The 20,720-nt window shown below is 36.7% G+C and overlaps 1 protein-coding gene across 4 annotated transcripts in view; it reads right to left on the bottom strand.

Annotated features, from left to right (window-relative positions):
* The window catches only part of SPG11 (SPG11 vesicle trafficking associated, spatacsin), a 75,696-nt gene that overhangs the window by 30,128 nt on the left and 24,848 nt on the right, over positions 1–20,720 (bottom strand). For all 4 annotated transcript variants that reach the window (XM_046654055.1, XM_046654053.1, XM_046654054.1 and 1 more), the window contains exons 9-21: positions 19,349–19,504; positions 18,768–18,943; positions 16,729–16,905; positions 15,789–15,860; positions 15,368–15,495; positions 14,865–15,040; positions 13,948–14,161; positions 10,712–10,915; positions 9,198–9,304; positions 7,021–7,166; positions 5,841–6,002; positions 3,284–3,350; positions 644–809 (exon numbers count right to left, since the gene is read on the bottom strand). In XM_046654055.1, coding sequence (XP_046510011.1) covers positions 644–809; positions 3,284–3,350; positions 5,841–6,002; positions 7,021–7,166; positions 9,198–9,304; positions 10,712–10,915; positions 13,948–14,161; positions 14,865–15,040; positions 15,368–15,495; positions 15,789–15,860; positions 16,729–16,905; positions 18,768–18,943; positions 19,349–19,504 — 1,951 coding nt within the window. The remainder of the gene's footprint in view (positions 1–643; positions 810–3,283; positions 3,351–5,840; positions 6,003–7,020; positions 7,167–9,197; positions 9,305–10,711; positions 10,916–13,947; positions 14,162–14,864; positions 15,041–15,367; positions 15,496–15,788; positions 15,861–16,728; positions 16,906–18,767; positions 18,944–19,348; positions 19,505–20,720) is intronic.

The following is a 20,720-nucleotide window of genomic DNA, read 5'->3' on the forward strand; positions in this document are numbered from 1 at the left end:
ATATTTAACTTCTCATTATATCAAATACTCCTCCAAATTTTGTGCTTTTTATAAAAGTGAATTATAAAAGACAAAGACCTTAAATACAGAATTCACATCTCATTATATTATTCTCTCTTTAGAGTAACTCAACGTTTGGCAAGCTAGATCATTTTTTTTTTTAAAGATTTTATTTTTTTCCTTTTTAGCCCCAAAGCCCCCTAGTACATAGTTGTATATTCTTCATTGTGGGTCCTTCTAGTTGTGGCATGTGGGATGCTGCCTCAGCATGGTTTGATGAGCAATGCCATGTCCGCGCCCAGGATTCGAACCAACGAAACACCAGGCCGCCTGTAGCGGAGCGCGCGAACCCAACCACTCGGCCACGGGGACAGCCTCATAGATCATTTTTTAAAAATATGGTTTAAAAATATATTTATTATCTTTTAAAATATATTTATCTTTTTTCCTATTAACAAAAGTAACACCTGCTAAATCTCAAAAACTTGGGATACGCAGAAAAGCACAAATGAAAAAAAATCACCATCCAAATATAATCACTGTTAACTGTGGTACATGTTTCCAGTATGTTTTTTTAAATGCATGTGTAAAATTCACAAATATGCATTTTATTAAGAGTACAAATTATGTTTTAAATACTCACAGCTGCTTGGGAGTCTTGCTCTTGGTTAATTCCTGGACCAGAAAAGTACCAAATGCAAATGATGGCCGTCCATGATGTAAATAATAAGCAAAATTCAGACGTTCCACGATAGCATACTTATTAACCAGGTCTGGGCTAGAGAAATGGGGGAGGTGACTCGATGCATCTGGGGGGGAGTGAAGCAATATTAATTCTCTATGCCTCACCATGATTAACTTCAGATTTGCACGTGGAAAACTTCACGATGGTAAAAGAAAACTTGTTGCTATAATCATTTTGTACCATGTGTACCACTTTGAACCACCAAATTTAATAGTTTTATTTTAATGTGGCGAAGCCCTCATTTTACACAAAAACGTGTACTTGATAGGCTGCATAAAAATTTATAAATTACACTTTCCCCCATTGAACTTGTAATTTTAGATGCTTTAATTCCATATGTGATGATCCTTTAACTTCACAACAGCAATAACCCTTTAACTACAAAATCTCAGCTAACGATCTGCAAAAGGAGCTTTTTAATCCATTCATGCAGCTTGTTACACAATGAAATCCCTACTTAACATATTTAAGAGTCCTCTATTCACCAAGGCCAACTCACTGTACTTTTCTCCAATAAATACTCTGGGAAAAACATTTTTTCTCTATATTAATATCCTCCTATCCTCTTCTTTTGTTATCACTAGCTGTGTTTCCTGATGTTATATTCATAGAGCACCTTATTATCTACACAATGGTACCATATTTATAAGACCAGCAGCGTAGTTCCAAGTTCCTCTGTGCCCATGAAAACAGCAGAAAAAATATTTTTTCTCTTTTCAGAGAAATTTAAACTCAGAAGATATTTGGATGTGAGAAGTTAGTACTAAATAAGCACTCTTGTCAACTCCTAATCTTTAATTGCCTTTTAACTACTTACTACCTACAAAAAAATAAAAAGATAAAATAATGTTTTTAACTGTTATGGAACCAATTCTGAAAAACAGTGCATATGCTCTTATTTGCAAAGTTCAAAGCTTATTTCTGAAATAAAGTTTTATCCTCCACAGAATTCCAAGGATTTCTTTATATTGTGATTTGGCTTCTTTAAAAAATAACGAAGATCCTTAAAGATGTCTGTCATCTTTACAAAATTATTACTTAAAATTACACCCCAGTTTGAGATTAAAAAATTTTCACATCCCATATCTGTATTCTTTGTAAGATCAAAGTGACTTTGGTAACTTATAATTCCATACACTCATCCATTAAATATTTGCTGAGTACATGTAAAGTATATAGCACTTCCAGGTGCCAAATGAGCAAACTTGAGTTTATCACTCAAACAAGACCCTGATTTTTTAGCAGTTGAGGCCTAGAGTGGAGGTTGTTTTTAAGAGAAAATGCTACCCAAAGGGAAGTTTTCCTCTGGTCTGCCACAGAAGCCAAGTCATCATGCAGTTGCCTTACATCCCCTTTCAGTGGTAAAACCACATGAAAAAAGAAGTGACCTAATTAAATACAACTCTCCAACTTTATAAATCTGTAATATGTTTTCACAATAACTGTTTCATTTGCTTTGTGCTATATTGCATAAAATATGTTTTAACCTTCTAAAAACCAGGCAGAAAACATGCCTTTAACTTCCTCTCTGTTTCCCCAGTACCTATCAAAGTGCTCCACCTCCAAGAGGGTCAGGACTCGTTAAGTGAGGAGGTGGGGGTATCAGAACAGCACAAGGAATTCTGTCTCCTCTCTAGTAACTTCACTGAGATTAGAAAGTGTGTTTTCATTTGAAAATGCAATAAGCACCACTTTATTCAACACTTAATAAATATTTATTGAACATCTCTTACAAGCCTGGCACTGCAATGGGCTCTGGATACTAGGCAAATTCAGTATTTTGAAATTTAAACTTATAAAACTGAGACATTAGAAAATTCATTTTTATGTATGTCAATAAATATTTATGGGATATCTATTATGTGCGAAGGATTAATTTGAAGCCTTCTTTAGAGTAATATAGCAGAGGCACCACAGGTAACATGATATTAAAGGCTAACTCTAAATGCAAAAGTTAAAAAAAATAAAAAAGCACAGTTTAAGAACGGCACAAAAAAAAAATCAGAAAAATTCCTATGGTCTGGAAGAGAGGACGGCAGTGTGTGCATCTGGGCCGACCACGTGCCGGGAACTGTGAGAGCTTTCTAAAGGCCTCGTCTCCTTTCATTCTCCTGTAACATGTGAGGTGGGCAGTGTTATTAAACCTACTTTCTGGGTAACTGAAGAGGTTAAATCACTTGTCCAAGATCACGCAGCTACTACCTGGTAAAACCAGGACTTGTCTAATGCCAACACCTATGCTCTTCACCTTATAAACGCCAGACTGTTAACAAAGGGATTTCTGGCACGGGAGAAATTTCAGCAGATATGTACACGTCACATTTCCCAGCAAGCACAACACTAGTGACCTAATCCAATGATTTAAACTCACAATATGTTTTCAATTCAGTCTCCTACAAAATGTTGTCCACTGGAATGTGCCTTTATTTTTAAAAAGAGAAAGCAGTGAAAAAACCCAGATTGGTTCTACATGAACTAACTCCTACTGTCAACACTGCTGAAATATTTCTAACGCAAGAGATACCTGCAATGACTTACCTCCTATAGCTAGTGTGTTGGCAGACTGCCAGCCAAACAATCTGCTGGGATCAAAGGGCAATAACGACTGGGAAAGGGGAAAAGCAAAATCAGAGTTAAAAGTTAATTGATTCTAAAATAAGTAAATAAAATGATATAAAAGGACTTCACAGGCAGTCTGCTTCCCTCCTCCGCAATTAAAAACCTTATCTTTCTGGGCATAAATTCTTTGAACACAGCTAAAACAAAAAAGAATGTATGAGACACTTTTCTATTTTAATAAAAACAGAACTGGAGGCTGGCCCTATGGCCTAGTGGTTAAGCTCCACCTGCTTGGCTTCCGTGGCCTGGGGCGGACCTACAGCACTCATTAGCAGCCACGTTGTGATGGTGACCCACCTACAAAATAGAGGAAGATTAGGAAGGGATGTTAGCTCAGGGCTAATCTTCCTCAGGCAAAAAAGAGGAAAATTGGTGATAGACATTAGTTCAGGGCGAATCTTCCTCAGCAAAAAAAAAAAAAAGAAGAAGAAGAAGAACCGGCTGTGTTTCTTTTAAAGACTCCTCTTATTTCAATCTACACCTGCAAAGTGTACTCTCTTTTGGTAGAAGCAGCATCAATTATAATGTAAAATGGGCTTTAGAAATGCTTTTGGAATCAAAAGGTAAGAGCACTAAGTGGCTAGAAAATATAAACATGACAAGGTGAATAAGGCAGGTCAGGAAATGAAAGAGTTAAAGGAATGTGCCAAACAAATCACCAACAACAACAAATAAAAGCGGACTAGGGTCAAGTCAGTCAGAAAGGGTTTGAGAGCAGGCAGCACTAGCTGTTTGGCCAAAAGTTTAGCAAAGCCTGTAAACAGATGGTACAAGTGATAAATGAGAAAAGAGAGCTATTAAATCCAGATTTGGATGGCTACAGAAGGTGCAGCTTCAATTTAAAATTAAAGGAGAGTTTGTGGTCTACTAAGCAAGAAATACTTTTCTTAAAATTACAGGACTAAAAAATTGTATCAGTCAACTTGAAAACAGAACAAACAACAACTTGAAACCACTTATGTTTTAGGCTGATTGAATCCACTGTAGGTAGTGAAACTATGTTTTTATACAATCCACTTACATATAGTTTAAAGCAGTGCAACTCAAAGTGCTGGTGTGCAATGAGATAAGAAGCTTTTGGTAAACACACATCCAGCTTACTGCTTCCGTCTTCAAGAAAGTCTTGCTACATTTATAAAAAAAAAAAAAAAGCCTGCTGAACTAAACAGTGTGCTCAGTGACAGATTTATGTTCTGGTGCAAGATCCTAATCCCATCGCACACCAGCAACAAGCAGCGTGTGGCCTGGCACCCATCTGGGGACCATTTTTTTGAGTAGTGCCAGTCTATACCCTAAAAATTCTTCACATTAGAGTAAGAGAGATTTGGTACCTTTATAGGATTATAGAGCTTATTTTGAATTGAAGACACTATGGGAATATGTGTATGCAGAAAAAAAATAGCTAAAGTCTTGAAATGAGAAATGAGCAAAAGAGGGTGCCCTTAACTGAGCATCCCTGAAAAGGTTTTAGGGAATCTGTGAATTCCTTTGAAATATAAGCAAAATCATATGCATATGTGTGATTTTTCTGGGTATAGAGGTCTTTGTCCAGAAAAACATTAAGAAGCACCGATTTAAATAAACAAACAGCCGTATTCATTAAGAAGAGATAGTTAGAAGCTATCAGTGGTAGAACAGAAGGGTTTTGATGAGAGCAGCAGACAAGTATGCTGGTCACTATCTGTCTGCTCTCAGATCCACTTCCACCTTTTCCGAGGCTCCAGGCTCTGTCCTGTATAGCAGAGAACTCTATTTCCCAAGCTCACTTGCCCTCTGGCTACCAGATAGGCTTAGCCATGGGAGACAACACGGGAGATTAAAGGTGGGAAGATGTTAGAAACCAAGAGATTTTTCCCCTTCTTTGTTTTCTGGGGTATCTCTTCCAAGGTTCCAGCCCCACTCTCTATGTTCCCAGCACCCACTAGGCAGCCTGGTTGTGCATTTAGCTCTCAGAGATGGCTCTAGCTTCTGGGTTCTGATAACACCATTTTCTTTCCTTTTTTTTTTTTTTTTTGGTGAGCAAGATTGGCCCTGAGCCTAACATCTGTTTCCAATCCTCCTCTTTTTTGCTTGAGGAAGACTGGCCCTGAGCTAACATCTATGCCAATCTTCCTCTATTTTTTGTATGTAGGACACCACCCGAGCATGGCTTGATGAGTGGTGCGTAGGTCCATGCCTGGGATCCAAACCCTGGGCCACTGAAGTGGCGCGAACTCAACCACTACACCATTGGGCCGGTCCCGATAACACCATATTATTGCACTGTTCTTACAGCCTTAGGGGTGTTGATGGCTTCCTTCTTTATCAATTTTTGTTCTCTCACCATCACATGTTTGGTTTCTCCATTCTGCTATCACTCTGTGTAAATAATTCCCTATGGTAAATGTCCTCCATTTTAAAGACTTAGAATGGTTTCTGTTTTCCTGGCTGAAATCCTGACTGATACTCCTAAATACTGGCCACCAAAATACTGTACCTGAAGAAGGTGGTAGAGTGTAATGTCGGGTGGCAGGACACTAGGGGCAGTGTACTGTGGGAAGAGAGCAGTTTTAAGCTTGGGGTAAGGAGTTAATGCCATCTTCAGTAGCTGGGGGTCTACTTTCTTCAAACAGTTCTCATTTTCTTCATTCTGAACAACCTAAATAAAAAGACAGATAACACAGTGTAATGTTTTTCTCTTCTCCAAATTCAAGGCCTTTTTTCACAAGAACCCTGCGAAACAAGATTAGCTTGAGAGAGTATATGGTAGTGGAAATAGCATTAGAGAAGGACTCAGAAGCCAATAATTCCAGTTCTGGTTCTACAACAAACTAGCTGTGTTTACCTTAGGATAGATTTTAAGATCAGGCCTCAGTTTTCTCATCCACAAAATCAGGAAGTTTAGCTAGATCAGTGGTTTTCAGACTATGTGGAAAAGTTGTTTGAAAAAAAGGCTCTGGTACTACAATATTTAAAATATTAAAATAGTAACTATTTGATTAGATATTAAATAAATATTTTAAAGGAAGAAAATTACTAGACTAGATGACTCCTAGGTCCTTTCCCCTCAGCTATAAAATTATTCTATGACTAATTTCTGACAGGTGATTAAAAACAGAGGAATAAATAGCCATATCAGTTAAGATATATTGCAACAATCTAAAACAGGTGGTATTAAATTAAGTTAGCATCAGTAAGAAACTTTTGAAGATTAGATGTTTAACGGCATTCTTAAGTTCTAACCAGGCACGTTATACTTGCAAAAAAGCAGACACAGCCAAATTTCTACTGGTTCCCTCAAAAAAAGTCTATGAGTAGCTAAAAATTATGAATTCCTTTTTATCCCTCTAAGAGGACAAATAGTAAGTCTAGTTTCCAAGTCACATATCTAAAGTATATTTACTCCCAGGAGCAATCAGATCCTGATTCTATCCTGAAAACAAACGTGGAGTATTACAAAACAAAGGGAAAAAAACCTCCATACAATATATTAGTTCCCTTTCAATTTAAGAGGATATAAAATTTAAAAATTCACCCTTGTTTTATGCTCTTTAATCTAATGAAAATCTTGCAAATTATATTGTAATATCAACTGAGATCTAGAAAATACATAGATATTTCTGCTAATTTTAAAATCAGTCCTATCTCCCCATAATAGGTAAAAGTGCTGTCCGTACCTGGCTGACACCCCCAGGAGCATACATTGTGGTAGCAAGGGCCAGGAGGGTATGTCCTTCCAATAGCATACTGCTCACACTGGCCTGGTTGCTGGGAATCAGAATCTGAGCATTTGCAAGGCTAGCCTGGAAGATTAATTTGGGATCTAGAAAATAAAAGAGTATATTTTTCTCCTCAAGAGAGAGAAATACTAAATTAAGAATTATATAATTCTGAGAAAGAACGTTAATTTTTAACTCTATCCAGAGTAAGAAGGACTTTCATTTTTTTTCTTTTCTCCCCAAAGCCCCAGTATATAGTTGTGTATCCTAGTTGTAAATCCTTATAGCTCTTCTATGTGGGACACCACCACAGCATGGCTTGATGAGTGGTGTGTAGGTCTGCATCTGGGATATGAACCTGCGAACACCGGGCTGCTAAGTGAAGCACGTGAGCTTAACCACTCAGCCACAGGGCCAGCCCCGGGACTTTCTAAGTTTAAAAGCAATGGGAAAATATCTCAAAGGGAAAAAGTGAAAGATTTGTCTACATAAAAATAAAAACTTCTATTCAAACAAAGAAAATTGAAAGGTAGTAACGAACTAGGGGGAAAAATTAACAACAGATGACAACATAAGGATTAACATCTTCAACAAAGAGTGCATACAAATCAATGCCCAAAATACTGACTCTAATAGATAAATAGACAAAAGAAATAACCATTTTACAAAGGAGGACATATAAATGTCTGACTCATAAAAAATATTAATTCACTAGCAATAAATAAATGTAAATTAAAATAATAATAAGATACTATATATCACCTATCAAATCAGCAATGATTTAAAAAAATAATCATCCTCAAGCATAGAGCTGGTCAGGGTATACAGAAGCTGGGACTAATGGATAAAATGGTACAATCCGCCCTCGAAAGCAATCTGGCTTATAGCAAGAACCTTCAAAATGCATACAACCTTTAACCCAGTAATTTTATATCCAGGAACCTATCTGTACTAAGGAAATAATCTGAAAGAATGACAAAAATTTCATGTTCAAATATATTCAAGACTATTATTTATAATAGAAAAAAACTGAAAACAGCCTCAATGTCAAAACTGAGAGAACAGTAAATTACAGTACATTCATACAATGAAATATTATGTAGACACAAACTAGTCCTTGTCTCTAAGAACACAGGAAAATTCTTATAATTACTATATGAAAAAAATAGTATACAAACACATAGATGGTTGTAGCCCTGGCACTTAGAGACTGTCACAAAGTAGGAGATCAATAAATTTTGTTGGATGAAATACTATATAAACTAGGTAAAAAAAAAAAAAAATAGTATAGAGAAAATAACCAGAACAAAATACATTACAATATATCAAGAGTTACCTATGATAGTTATCTTCCTACCTACCTAGGCTATCCACCTATGGAGGTGTTACCTTCTTGATTAGTTGTCTGTGGCTTCCAATTGCTTTTACAATGAACTTATATTACTTTATAATCAGCAACAAAAAAACAAACAAAACAAAACAAAACACCCAACCCATATTATGAAAAATTCTTCATTTGGAAAGAAACTGGGCATTACATAAAAGTGAAAGACTGGCTGTTGACCTTCCTTGCCTGTGTAGTAGCTTGGCCTGTCCCCTTTTCCAAAACTCTGGAATAACACCAGCTCGGTCCTCAGGGGTCACAGGGCTTTTCTATCTGATTATAACCAGAGCAAAGCTCTCTGTCAGTGGCTCTGCTACAGAAGACATGACTATCCTACACATACTGTGGATTTCTTTTCACTCCATCTGGAGCCCCTTACTAAAAGATTCGGGGCGAGCACCTGGAAGACATACCACTTCTTCCTGGGAAAAGAGTGTTAATCCACCAGAGAGAAGAAATTCAGCTTGTGACAAACTGGTTTGATGAGACAAATCCAAAGAGAAGAGAGCACAAGGCTGAGGGGGAATGGAAACATAACACACGCTGTCTGCTCCAAGTTTGGCTTTTCTTGGCTTGCAAGAGACTAACGTTTTTGGTCTTCTGCTTCTTAAATAAAGCTTGAGCCTAGATTACGCTCAGATATTTGTCCACAGCAAAATGATCTATTTAAAGAGTTTACAAGGTGAATGCTATTCAACAGACAATTATTTACCGAAAGAAAATTTATGTATTTAATACAGTATACCCATACCTGTTAAATTACTGGAAACTTGTCGACACTGAACTAAAAATTCAAACCACGGGTGAGCTTCATGTAATTCTTTTCTTTCCAAAAAAGGACAATTAGGAGGACTAAGTCTATATATAGTAAATTAAAAAAAAACCAAAACTCTGATTAACATACAGGGTAAGACAGTTACAACCACATTTGCTCAAGCAATAGCTAGCATAAAAAAAAGAACCTTGGAATTAAAAGGTAAATATAACATAATATACTCTCATTGTTGTGTGTTACATATTCCTTATGACCAGGAAATAGAGAAAATTTTAGGGAAAGAGACAATATTCTTTAAAATGTGTTTACTACCATGTTTAAATTTTACAAACTCTGTAATAACAGATACCTTGCACTTTAAGATACTTTGTATTTTATCAGTTTTTACAATAAAAACTCTTTAGTGTTTTCAAACATAAGAGGTTTTTAAAAATCTTTACACAACTACAGAGAAGGTAGGACTGAGGAGTTAAGGCTCAGAATAGGTCCTCTGAAAATGTGGCTTTTAAATCTTTTCTTGCCAGCAGCTCTGGCGAAGATATTTCTGTGTCTAAGTAAGCCTCAGTGATATGAACCAGAAATACACCCTCTGCTTGAATTCCTAGTCTCTACTACACAAAATAAAATAAAGATGTTCTCATTAGTACATGAATATGGGCTCTAGAATCAAACAACAGTAGAATTAAATCCAACTCTGCCATTTCCCAGCTGTGTGCCTTAAGTAAGGCACTCGGTGTCTCTTGAAGCTTCAGCTTCCTCATCTGTGAAATGGAGAAGGGAGTAACCACCTCATAGGGTTTTTGTGAAGATTAAATGAGAGGATGCATGTAAAGCACTCAGCCTAGTGCCAAGAACATTCTAAGCACTCATACATGAGAGACTACTACTGCTATTGTTGTTACTACTGACCCAATAGCAATTAACACTAGCCACAGATATGATTCTGCAGGTTGATCTTAGGTAGGTATATATTGATAGCAGTCTATCTATCTATCTATCTGTCTATCTATCATCTATCTATCTATCTATCTATCGAAATACAAGTTTTAGAGCATATCTAACAACACTTGCAGTAGCCATGAATTCAAAGTTGTTCAGCACTTGCCTGATAATGAAAGTATCAAAGAACTCCAAGTGAACCTTTAGAATCTTCCTCTCTTTTAAACTTTTAAAGCATTTCTTTCATTTTATTCTAATCTCCAATTATTTAAAAAGGTTAAGAGAGATGTTACAGAATTAACATCACCAAAAAATACATGATAAGCATTCAGTTGAATGAAGCATTGAATTAAAAGATTGTGCCAAGTATTGGAGTGGGGGAACTACTTCAAAAAGAAAAGGGTTTTTTTTCATTTTTTCATATTCATTTTTCATTTTTTAATATTTCTCATGTCAACGCTTAATATATTCCTAAAAGTCGAGTTCATAAGTAGTATGGAAAGAGGAAACCTGAAGACCTGCTCAAGGACAAATCAATTCTCAGTACTCACTTGTAACAGTCTAGATAGACATAAAGAAGATACTGCAGACTGCGTTCCAAACAATAGAGAATGAAGTGAGAATGGAAGTCCCAACCTTCTTTGGACCTGTAGTTTTGAACAGGGAGGGTATCTTGCATCACACCCCCAATACGGTTCAGTCTTAAGAGGAAGAGTTCAAAGTCTTCTAGTTCAGATCTAAGAAAAATCCCATTCCTATCAGGCAGGATTAAGAGATGGCAAGTTAAAAAGTTGCTAGATTAAGAGCAGACCAAATCACTTCCATTGTTTAAGTCTCAACTACTTAAAAATAAGTATTGACAAATTAAGACTGCTGATTCTTACTCTATAAATATGTTCTGAGACACAAATTTTGCTAGCTTCCAATAAAAGTTTCTGCACCACTGTAGTACTTAAAGGTAGTCATGACAGTCTCAAGTTATCTTAAATTTTTCAGAAACCTTAAGTAAGCTATCTCCATTTTTTTGTTTTTGATTGGAACTATACAACCCAGTGTGGCAACAGTGGTTAGCTCTTGAAGCTAGATGCTCTAAGCACTGAGAAATTCACCAAAACAGCCAAACAAAATCATTAAGAAAGTAAAGCAGAATAATTTAAATAGACCAACTACTAAACAATAGAAATTTGCATTTAAATATTACTTTTTACAAATTTACTCAAATACATCATACATACCATACAAAGGAGCATAAAAAATATATTATGCGGAGTTTAAGGAAACACCATGTAACCATCACCCAGATTATACAAGATTACACCTGGAAGCCCTTGGTGTATTCCCCTCCCATTGCAGGTCCTTTGCTACCCACAGAGGTAACTACTATCCTGACTTTTACTATTACCATTCCTTTACTTTTATTCATAGTTTTACCACCCATATATGTAACCTCAAATAATATATGGTTTGGTTTTGCCTATTTTAAACTTTATGCATAAATGGAACATTCTGGATTTACTGTTTTGTCCTGTTTCTTCTACCCAACATTGTGCAATTTATCCATGTTGGTACCTGTGGCTACTGTTTATTAATTTTCATTGTTATATAGTATTCCATTATATGATTATCCTATATTTTATTTTTCCACCCTACCTTTGCAGTTGTTCCTAGATTTTTTTTTGGTAAGGTAATTTTACCAAAATGTAAAATAAATTTACATTTCCATGACTACAAATGAGGAAGAGCATCTTTTCATATGTTTATAGGCTTCTCCTTTTGTGAGATGCCTGTGTGTGCTGGTATCTTTCCCCTCCAGATCGAAGCTCTACTCTTCTCCGACTTTGTCCCTGGAGGCTCACCTGTACAGGGTTGGGGCAGAAGACTCCAGTGCCCTCAGGCTTCTGTTTTGGTCTGTCCAATGGGAGATCCCCATCAGGAGATCAGAGCCAGGAAAAAGGGAGTATGGGGATACCCTGGCTCTCTCTGTCCTGGGTGACTGCAGGTTGGCTGACATTCTCCACTAAGGGACATAACTCCTGCCAGATGGCTCTCTCACTCTCAGCAACTGTTCTCTTACTTTGCCTCTTCAGGCATTTTAGAAAGCATACTCTGGGGTTATGAGGATATTCTTCTTTATCTTCTAAAAGCTTTACTGTTTTACATTTGACATTTAGGTTTTAAAATCCGCCCAGAGTTGATTTTATGCATGATATAAGGCAGAGGGTCCAAATTTAATTTTCCCCAATATAGCTATCCTGTTATCTCAGCCCCATTTCTCAAAAAGACTGCTCTTTCCCCATTGTTCTGCAGTGCCACCTTTGTCATATATAAAGTGAGCATATGTATAAGTCTGTTTCTATGCTCACTATTTTGTTCTATTGGTCTTTGTCTATTCCTGCACCAATACTCCCACTGTCTTAATTGCTATAGCTTTCAAATAAGTTTTGATATCTAGTAGGGCAAGTTCCTCTTTTTCAGGGCTATTCTTGACCCTCTGCATTTCCATATAAATATTTATAATCAGCTTGTCAAAATACACAAGAAAAGCTGCTGGAATTTTTATTGAGATTGCAATATATCTAAAGATAAATTTGGGAAGAATTGATAGCAGGCTTGTCTTGTTCCAAATCTAAAGAGAATGCTTGTGATTAAGTATAACATTAGCTAGAAGATTTTTTTTAGACACCCCTTTAAAGTTAAGGGAGTTTTCATCTATTCTTAGTTTGCTAATAGTTTTTATTATAAATAGATGTTGAACTTTATCAGATGTTGAATTTTATCAAATGCTTTTCTATATCTATAAGGCTGGTATAATTTTTTCCCTTTACTCTGTCAATGTAGATCTCATTAATGTCATAATCATGTTAAATCATACATATATTAGCTTTTTAAATAATCAAACATTAATCAAAATATTTGATAAGCATACAAGTTATACAAAATTTTATTTTTAGCAAAAAAGAAGAAGAGAATTCAGTGCAATGGGAAAAACAGTGACTAGAAAGTCAGGGGTAAAAGGATTGGAGTCGGTAAGTAATCGATCGGGTCAGGCAAAGCTCTTAACTTCTCTGAATCGCACTCTCTACATCTTTAAGTTGAGTCGGACAATACAGCTATACTGCCCCAATAAGTATAAATATAAAATAAAATAATACATAGGAAATAAGTTTAAGAAACTTAAAAATTAACATACAAGTTATTAATTCTCCTTATATTATTTTGATAGCTTAGAAAGATTAATGATTAGGTTGAGCCGTATGAAATTGCCAATATTCACCCATATTTGACCCACAGAAATGGCAAATTCATGGTCTGATTTAACAGAATTATTTTTAGAAATGAATTAAAAGTTTAAAATCTTCACTTATCACTTCAAGAGCCACTTCCCCTCACTAATTTCTTAACTGAGCAGTCCTCTTTAGTTCAAGACCATACACAGCATATGGGTGCAGAGATAGTACTGAGAAGAGTGGGAGACACTACAGGATACTAAGGTATCCTCATTTCAGCTCTTGCCACTTGGTCTTTGCAGCCCCACTGACAGCTTACCATTTCTACACCAAAGCACACATAACGTTTCGGGAGGAACCTACATCTAGAATTTGAGAGCCTATTCACTACCATACGATGTTGAGTGCATATGATTTTAAAACCTCAATATAAGATAATGTCCTTTCAGTTTTAAAATACTATGAAACAACATTGCATTGGATTTACTGCATTTTAAAGGAAAAATCACACCATTATTTTTTATTGCTCTTCCTTTAATTCATCCCCACAGTTACAATACCTGGCCAACTTATCTAAAATTTCATTCCTCATGTAGTTGCTGCAGCAAGTGTTGTGGTCAATAACATCAACAGTCAGAGGGGGCCACTTGTGCTGCTGAAGTGAAGAATCACTACTCTGGGTCTGAAATTCTCCAATCCACGTGACAATGTTTAACCAATCATGGCGAGCTGTGAGGTACCTCCAGAGGGCTTCAGGAGAACATGATTTGTATTCTATATTAAGAACAAATACATTTTAACAGCAATGAATTATGATTATTGACACAAAACTTAACACTAATTAGCTGAGTGAATAAGATAAATATTTATATACTATATGAATTATTCAGGGCCTCCGCTTCTTTTACTATTTTCCTCTTTTGTGTTGTCGTTCATTTTACAATCAACGCTTCATCTGGAGGATGAGATTCTCATTACTGCAGTGATTAAACAAAACTTGGGAATTAGCTGGGTGTTTCATTTATCTTTCAGCTCTTTTTCTCTTTTCCTTAATATAAATAAAACCTTTGGTTGTAATAGTAAACATGAATTTGACACCCTGTTAATTACCACTGTCTACCGTTGTTAGGTACTCCCCAGAGCCCTGATGTGATACAGGCCCTCAGTTAACCAAGAGGAAACTCAAAGACTATTTGGATAAACAAAGACTGTCACTTTGAGGCTGGGATGAGAACTCTCAGTCTTGAAATCTCAATTCATTGAACCATGACTTCTCTCTTTCACTATCATATTATAAATCACTTACAAAAACCTTGAGATAAGAAAGGGGTCTTAATTCAACGACCTGCATTTTAAAGCGACTAACTATTTTTCCCCCAAAAGGAATGCTAAAATGGAGACACTCCAAAATATTCAAATACCAATACTTAATTTAATCCTCACTCAATATGCTGAGATTTCAGGCTCTCACACTTGCCTTCTGGACTTATCCTGGGGAGAAGGATGGATTCTTGTGTTATTCGATTCCACCACTGGGCCCAATTTAACACAATTCTATGATCCTGTCTGTTGAATTTATCTTTATGATCATGTTTCAGGAATGAGTCCAAAACAGATTTGTGCTTGAAAAAATCTTCTTCCTTTATCCAATATCTGAAACAGTGACATAAATTTTTTTTTTCTAATTTTGGAGGAAAAAAGCATCATTTCTTTTTATCAGCTCAAGAACTTCTATTCTTTTGGAAAACATACAATTCAATATTCTTAATTTTGTATTTCTTATCTTAAAAATATATATCTGATCATGCAAATATTGAAATGACAGAAAATGGACGAGTCCCTTCTGGATGACGTAAGTTTTATTTTATAGGGAATGTAAGCTCAGTTCCATATAAGAACTCCATGCTCACTAACAGTTATAGACTAAACACTGTCCACAATGTTCTTCCCATATTATCAAAAGGGGGCTAATGAGACTACCTGGGAAAGGACTGGATCTGCACATTTTCTTGGAAATGTCCTGAATAAAACTTCTCAACTCGATGCACAAAGTCTATAGTTGTTTTTTCTTTTTCAGAAAAATAATTTTTTTCTTTTAAAATTTCAACCTTGAATAAAAAGTAATTAAATTAAAGCAGTGACCTCACAAACATCAAGTACATCTGCAAAACAAATGTCATGAGATTAAATGCCATTTAAATATCGTATTTTGAATTTTTGAGGTAATATATATAGTCACACAAATTTTCCTTCATTATAAATGCAAAACGAGCCATTTAAAAAGACAAAAGAGTTGTCGTACTTTTACTTACTGGATATTAGGTGAATAATAAAATAATTTACCTTCAAGTTTCACCAAGGTTTATCAGAAAATATAAACTACAGTCTCAGCTTTACCTACCAAAAAGTCCCGTATATTTTTATCAGTCGTATAGAAGCATATCTTGAGCAGCTGGTCTTTTACATCAAAGCCCTATAATAACACACAAAATTTTTTTAAACTTACATTTTGTGATGGACCTATTTTGAACATAAATATATGTTGGATACAGAGGCATTCTCTTATAGACATACATCCTATTAGAATCCCACAGCTTTTTTGTTCTTGTGAACATTCATTTTCTACATTTATCACACATATTTACTGCCTATCCCTAAAATCCTTAAACATTTTGCCAAAACAAAAGGCAGCACACAGAACAATTTAAGATAATGCCAGGCTACCATAGGACCAAAACTATACGAATGTGCTATGATGATTCACTTGAAAACAAAAGCTGATGCAAATAACAACCCTTGCATACTTTCACTCCTCTGCACTTCCCGAAAGTCACCATGGGCAAGACCCCAATCTTGCAGATTAGGGCCAGCTCTCAGCTTAGTCCAGAAGCCCTGCCTCTAGGATATCCCCTTCTCAAACGAAATAAAACCACAGAGCATGAAGCAAAAGTATAATCCATTAGAAAGTTCAAATGGAGATGTAAGTGCTTACAGGAAAAATACAGAATTTCCCCCAACAAATAATGAGCTCCCGTGCATGCTGTGACATGTGTGAAGACTTCTGTGCAAAACACTGTCTCCTTCTAACCAAAGTGCCAAATCTAACAGACAGCAAATAATGGAAACTCTAATCAAGAATCTCTTCAAGAAAGTACTCAGTGCCAAAGAACATTTCTCATGTTGTCATTATTTCCTAATAAAAGCTACACAAATTTCTTAGTTTGTGACACAACTATGAATACAAATAAATTTTTATATCGACCAGAAATTACATTAAATACATAGAGATCTTCTGGTACCTTAGGGACTTTAAGATCAGACAAATGGATTATGCCACTCACCATATTCTTCAAAAGTTCGGAGGCTTCCTTTATATTATTCTTTTTCAAACTGTCAAAGACCAAATCTAGGCCTATTCTAATCAGCTCCTCAAGTCTTTGAGCAGAATGACTGTTAATCCTAAAGAAAGTTTGTGCCTCTGGTATTTTGTTGTTTAAAACGGCATTGGTGATAACTTCCTAGGAAAAGTAAGAAAAACATTTGCTTTTTAAGCTCCTTTTTATTTCCTTTTATGATTATCAACATGGAACTTATACATTTATTGAGCACCTCCTAAGGGACTTTCACTGAAAATTTACTACTAGATTTGGGGCTTTTCACAGGGGATACGAAGTATGCAACACAGACCCCACTCTCCAGGAGCTTTTAGACGAGTAGAAGACACAGAAATAAAGAACTCATTATAGCACTCTATGATAAGGGTGATGAGAGAGGTAAGCCAGGATGCTAGAGAGGAGGGTCCAGAAGAGAAGCATCTAAGTAAGATGGATGACAAAAAGAAAAGGTTTCCTAGTGGAGATAACTGATGAGGCAAAAAGTTTTAAAGGCAAATAAGTGTTACATACATATATTGAGAAAAGAGGACAAGTGTTCCAACAAGACAGAACATTATGTGCAGAGGCATAATGGCAAGAAATGGCATCAAGTCTTCAGGGAACTCCAAATTACTCAGTGTAACTGAAGATAATCTGGAGAGAGTAGCAGATGAGACTTGAAAGAAAAACAGAGGTTCCATCATGAAGGGCATTGTGTGTGTGAGATAGATTTAACCCTGATACTTAGGCGGATCCACTGAAGGGTCTTAAATGCAAGAGGTGACATAATCAGATATCTATTCTAGGGAGAATATTCAGGAAGCAATGTGGAGAAGGGACTGAAAGGGATTCAAGTTCAAGATAGTGAGGCATTAGAAATTTACTGCAATAATCCAAGTAAGAAGAAATAAAGACCTAAACTCGAGCGAGAACAGAAAGGAGGCATTCTTAACCTGGGGCTTTAGAGGGATCTGTAAACCCCATTAATTCACGTGCAAAATTGTGTGTATGTGCACACGCACACATTCACAAGCATGTTTTTGGAGAGAGAATCCACAGCTTTCATCAAAGTGGACTGTAACCTCCTAAAAAATAAAAAATCAGTGATTTTGAGCAAAAAGAGCAGAGGCCATGAATAGAGCCTTGGAGCACATTAAAGGGGGGAAACAGGAAGTGAAACCTGCGAAGGAGACTGGAAAAGGGAAGCCAAAAAAAGTAGAAGGAAAATCAAGAGACTTTTGGTTAGAGAATGAATAAGAAATACAAAAAAATGCAGTCATATCAGGTACTTCCCTAACCCTCTACCCCAAGAACAGCAGTACTATGAGCCTGGCAGCATCTCCACCATATTACTTTCATTCTCTATTGATTCTGATCATCTGGGTTAAGCTATTCTGGCCTTTGTCTTTCAGATGCCAATACTCTCCACATGGGTGGAGGGATTCTTCCAGTCCCTAGTCATAAAGAGGGTGGCACAGTTTGGTTGTATTAACTTCTACTATAACAAGAAAGGCAAGCAGATGAGCACAGAAAATGTAACTGGCAAAATATCTTAACTGGAATCTGAGATAGGACTCAAATCGAACATAGTTCCAAGCAATAATGTCATAAAATAAAAGTCTCCTAAGATTGAATCACCAGCAGCAATTCAATTTATTCAAAGGTCAGGCAGAATGCATAAGTACAAAGTGCCAGGCCCTAGCCATTGAGGGGGTATTGCCAAGGGAGTGCCACTTCATACAGTTTGAGGTTGGATGCTCGTCACTGGATCCAAGTGGGCAGATCTGGCATTAAGAGGGAGCCTATCTGTGTTCTGAATTAAATAAGCAAAGCTTGCAGACATAAATTTGAAGTCATGCTGAGAGGTCCCCAAACCTACAAAACCTAAAATCCTTGCCAAAGATTCTGAATCACAAGCGTATAGATTCTAAATTCTGTTTTTCCTATTGTTTTGTCAGCTCTCCCGAATTCAGCAAAGAAAAGAAGTGAAAATTACTCATATTTACCTCAACGCTGAGTTTCTCCCACATATGGCTCTCCTTTACTTTGGGGACATTTTCATTTGCATCATATTCATCTATGGCATCTGTTAGCTTCCAAGGAAACTTTATCATGAAGGTTCGAAGTTCATTAATGTAGCTGGTCAAAATGTTCACTCCCTTCTGTAGATGTTCATCTAGCTCTATGGAAAACACCAACGTGCCAATTTCATATATATACACACACATATATAAAAATATATGTGTGTGTATGTAGAGAAAGAATGAGTTGTTACAATCATAAAGAATTCTAGAAAATGCCAAAATTCAAATTCAGCATTTTCAAAATCTCAAACAAAAAATCTTAGCTTTTTCCTATTTACAAATAGCTCTGTGTTTTAATACAACTCTTTTCACAATGATTAGTCCTTTCTGCCAACTTTCCCAGTATTAGAACCCATTTCACCCACTCAATTGCACACTGACTTTACCTAACTTTAGCAAATGACACTCCAATAGCTTATGCTCTCTCATTAAATAGGACCACTTACATCTCTGTCCTGACACAGGAACGGGACAAATGCATCCCTCTTTGCTGTTATTCTTACCTTCATTGTGAATAAAAAGCTCCTTTATTTGTTTGTTAAGGAAAGACAGTGTAAGATTAAGCAACTGTTCTGAGAAGTGTTTGCTCTGGGTTTCAGAATCACTTTCTCTAATTGCTGAGCAAAGTAAATCCAATGCTGGTGTCAGCTCTTCCACATCTGAGAAAGAATCAAAGAAATTAACATAAAGAACACCAGGATACTCCCAATAAAATGAACATATCAAAAAATACCATGTTGCAATATTCTTAAACATAAAACAAGGACCAATATCTTATTTTCAAAAAGTTCACAAACTTTTATGAAGTCTTATTACTTGCAAACTTGAGTGATTCTACTTACTAGTAGTCATTACTTACTGGTATTTCTAGTAACTACCACTTTGCTGATCACCTACTATATCTTAAGTATTGTACTTGGTGTGTTACAAGTGCTGTCTAATTTATTCCTTTCAACAACCTGAGAGGTAGGTGGTATAGCACCCTTTCCATAGAGGAGAAAACCGAGGTTCAGAGGATAAACAACTTGTCTGAGTTAATTTGGAAAGTAAGTGGCAGAGCCAAAATTTGAACTTAAGCCTGTATAATTCCAAAACCATTCTCTTAAACATGCAGGTAAAGGAAAGAGTGTGGGCCTGTGAATCCTCCATTTGCCAGCTGCAGGCCCTAATGAAGTGACTCCTGTTTATCTCACTATTGGCCCCAACTCCAGGACTGCATCTGTGACTGAGGATGACGGAAAACATGGGTTGTCCCCTGAAAGCGTAGGTAAAGGTATTCGTATGCTTCTTATTTCCAGACCCATCCCCTCCCTTTAGGGCAAAGCAGTAGAGTGAGGAGAGATCACTGACCACCAAACAGCAGAAGTGAACATTGACCATACAATCATTGATGGAGCCCCACTCAACACCACAAACCAGGCCTTTTCCTATAAATTCAAGCAGATTAAAAAAAATTGAAGGACTGACATCAGTAGCACAGTGGAATGAGCTCTTCCCTTAGACTCTCCCCTAAGATACAACGAAAGGGACACACATAAATCAACAGAGGACATTCACACAACACAACAGATGTCAAAGAGATCCACGCAACCATACGTCTGAAGGTGGAGGCGCTGGACCCCCTGGGAGGCAGTGCAAAGAGGTAAGGGGATCTCTTCTCCCTCCCACAATGGGAGCCATCTAGGTCACGGGACCATGTGCAGCTCTGAAAGGAGAGGAGTGAAAGGGCAGCCCTCCACAGGAATGCCTTCTCTCGGAGTTGCCTCCCAGCCCATGGGAAAGCTTCACACTGAAGAGGCTAAGCAATTGCAAAGGCATCTTCACCAAGTCGAGCAGTCCAGGAGGGCAGACAGCGATTGTGGAGCTAGAGTACCC

The sequence above is a fragment of the Equus quagga genome, chromosome 2 (assembly GCF_021613505.1).
Source record: "Equus quagga isolate Etosha38 chromosome 2, UCLA_HA_Equagga_1.0, whole genome shotgun sequence".
Classification (NCBI taxonomy): domain Eukaryota; kingdom Metazoa; phylum Chordata; class Mammalia; order Perissodactyla; family Equidae; genus Equus; species Equus quagga.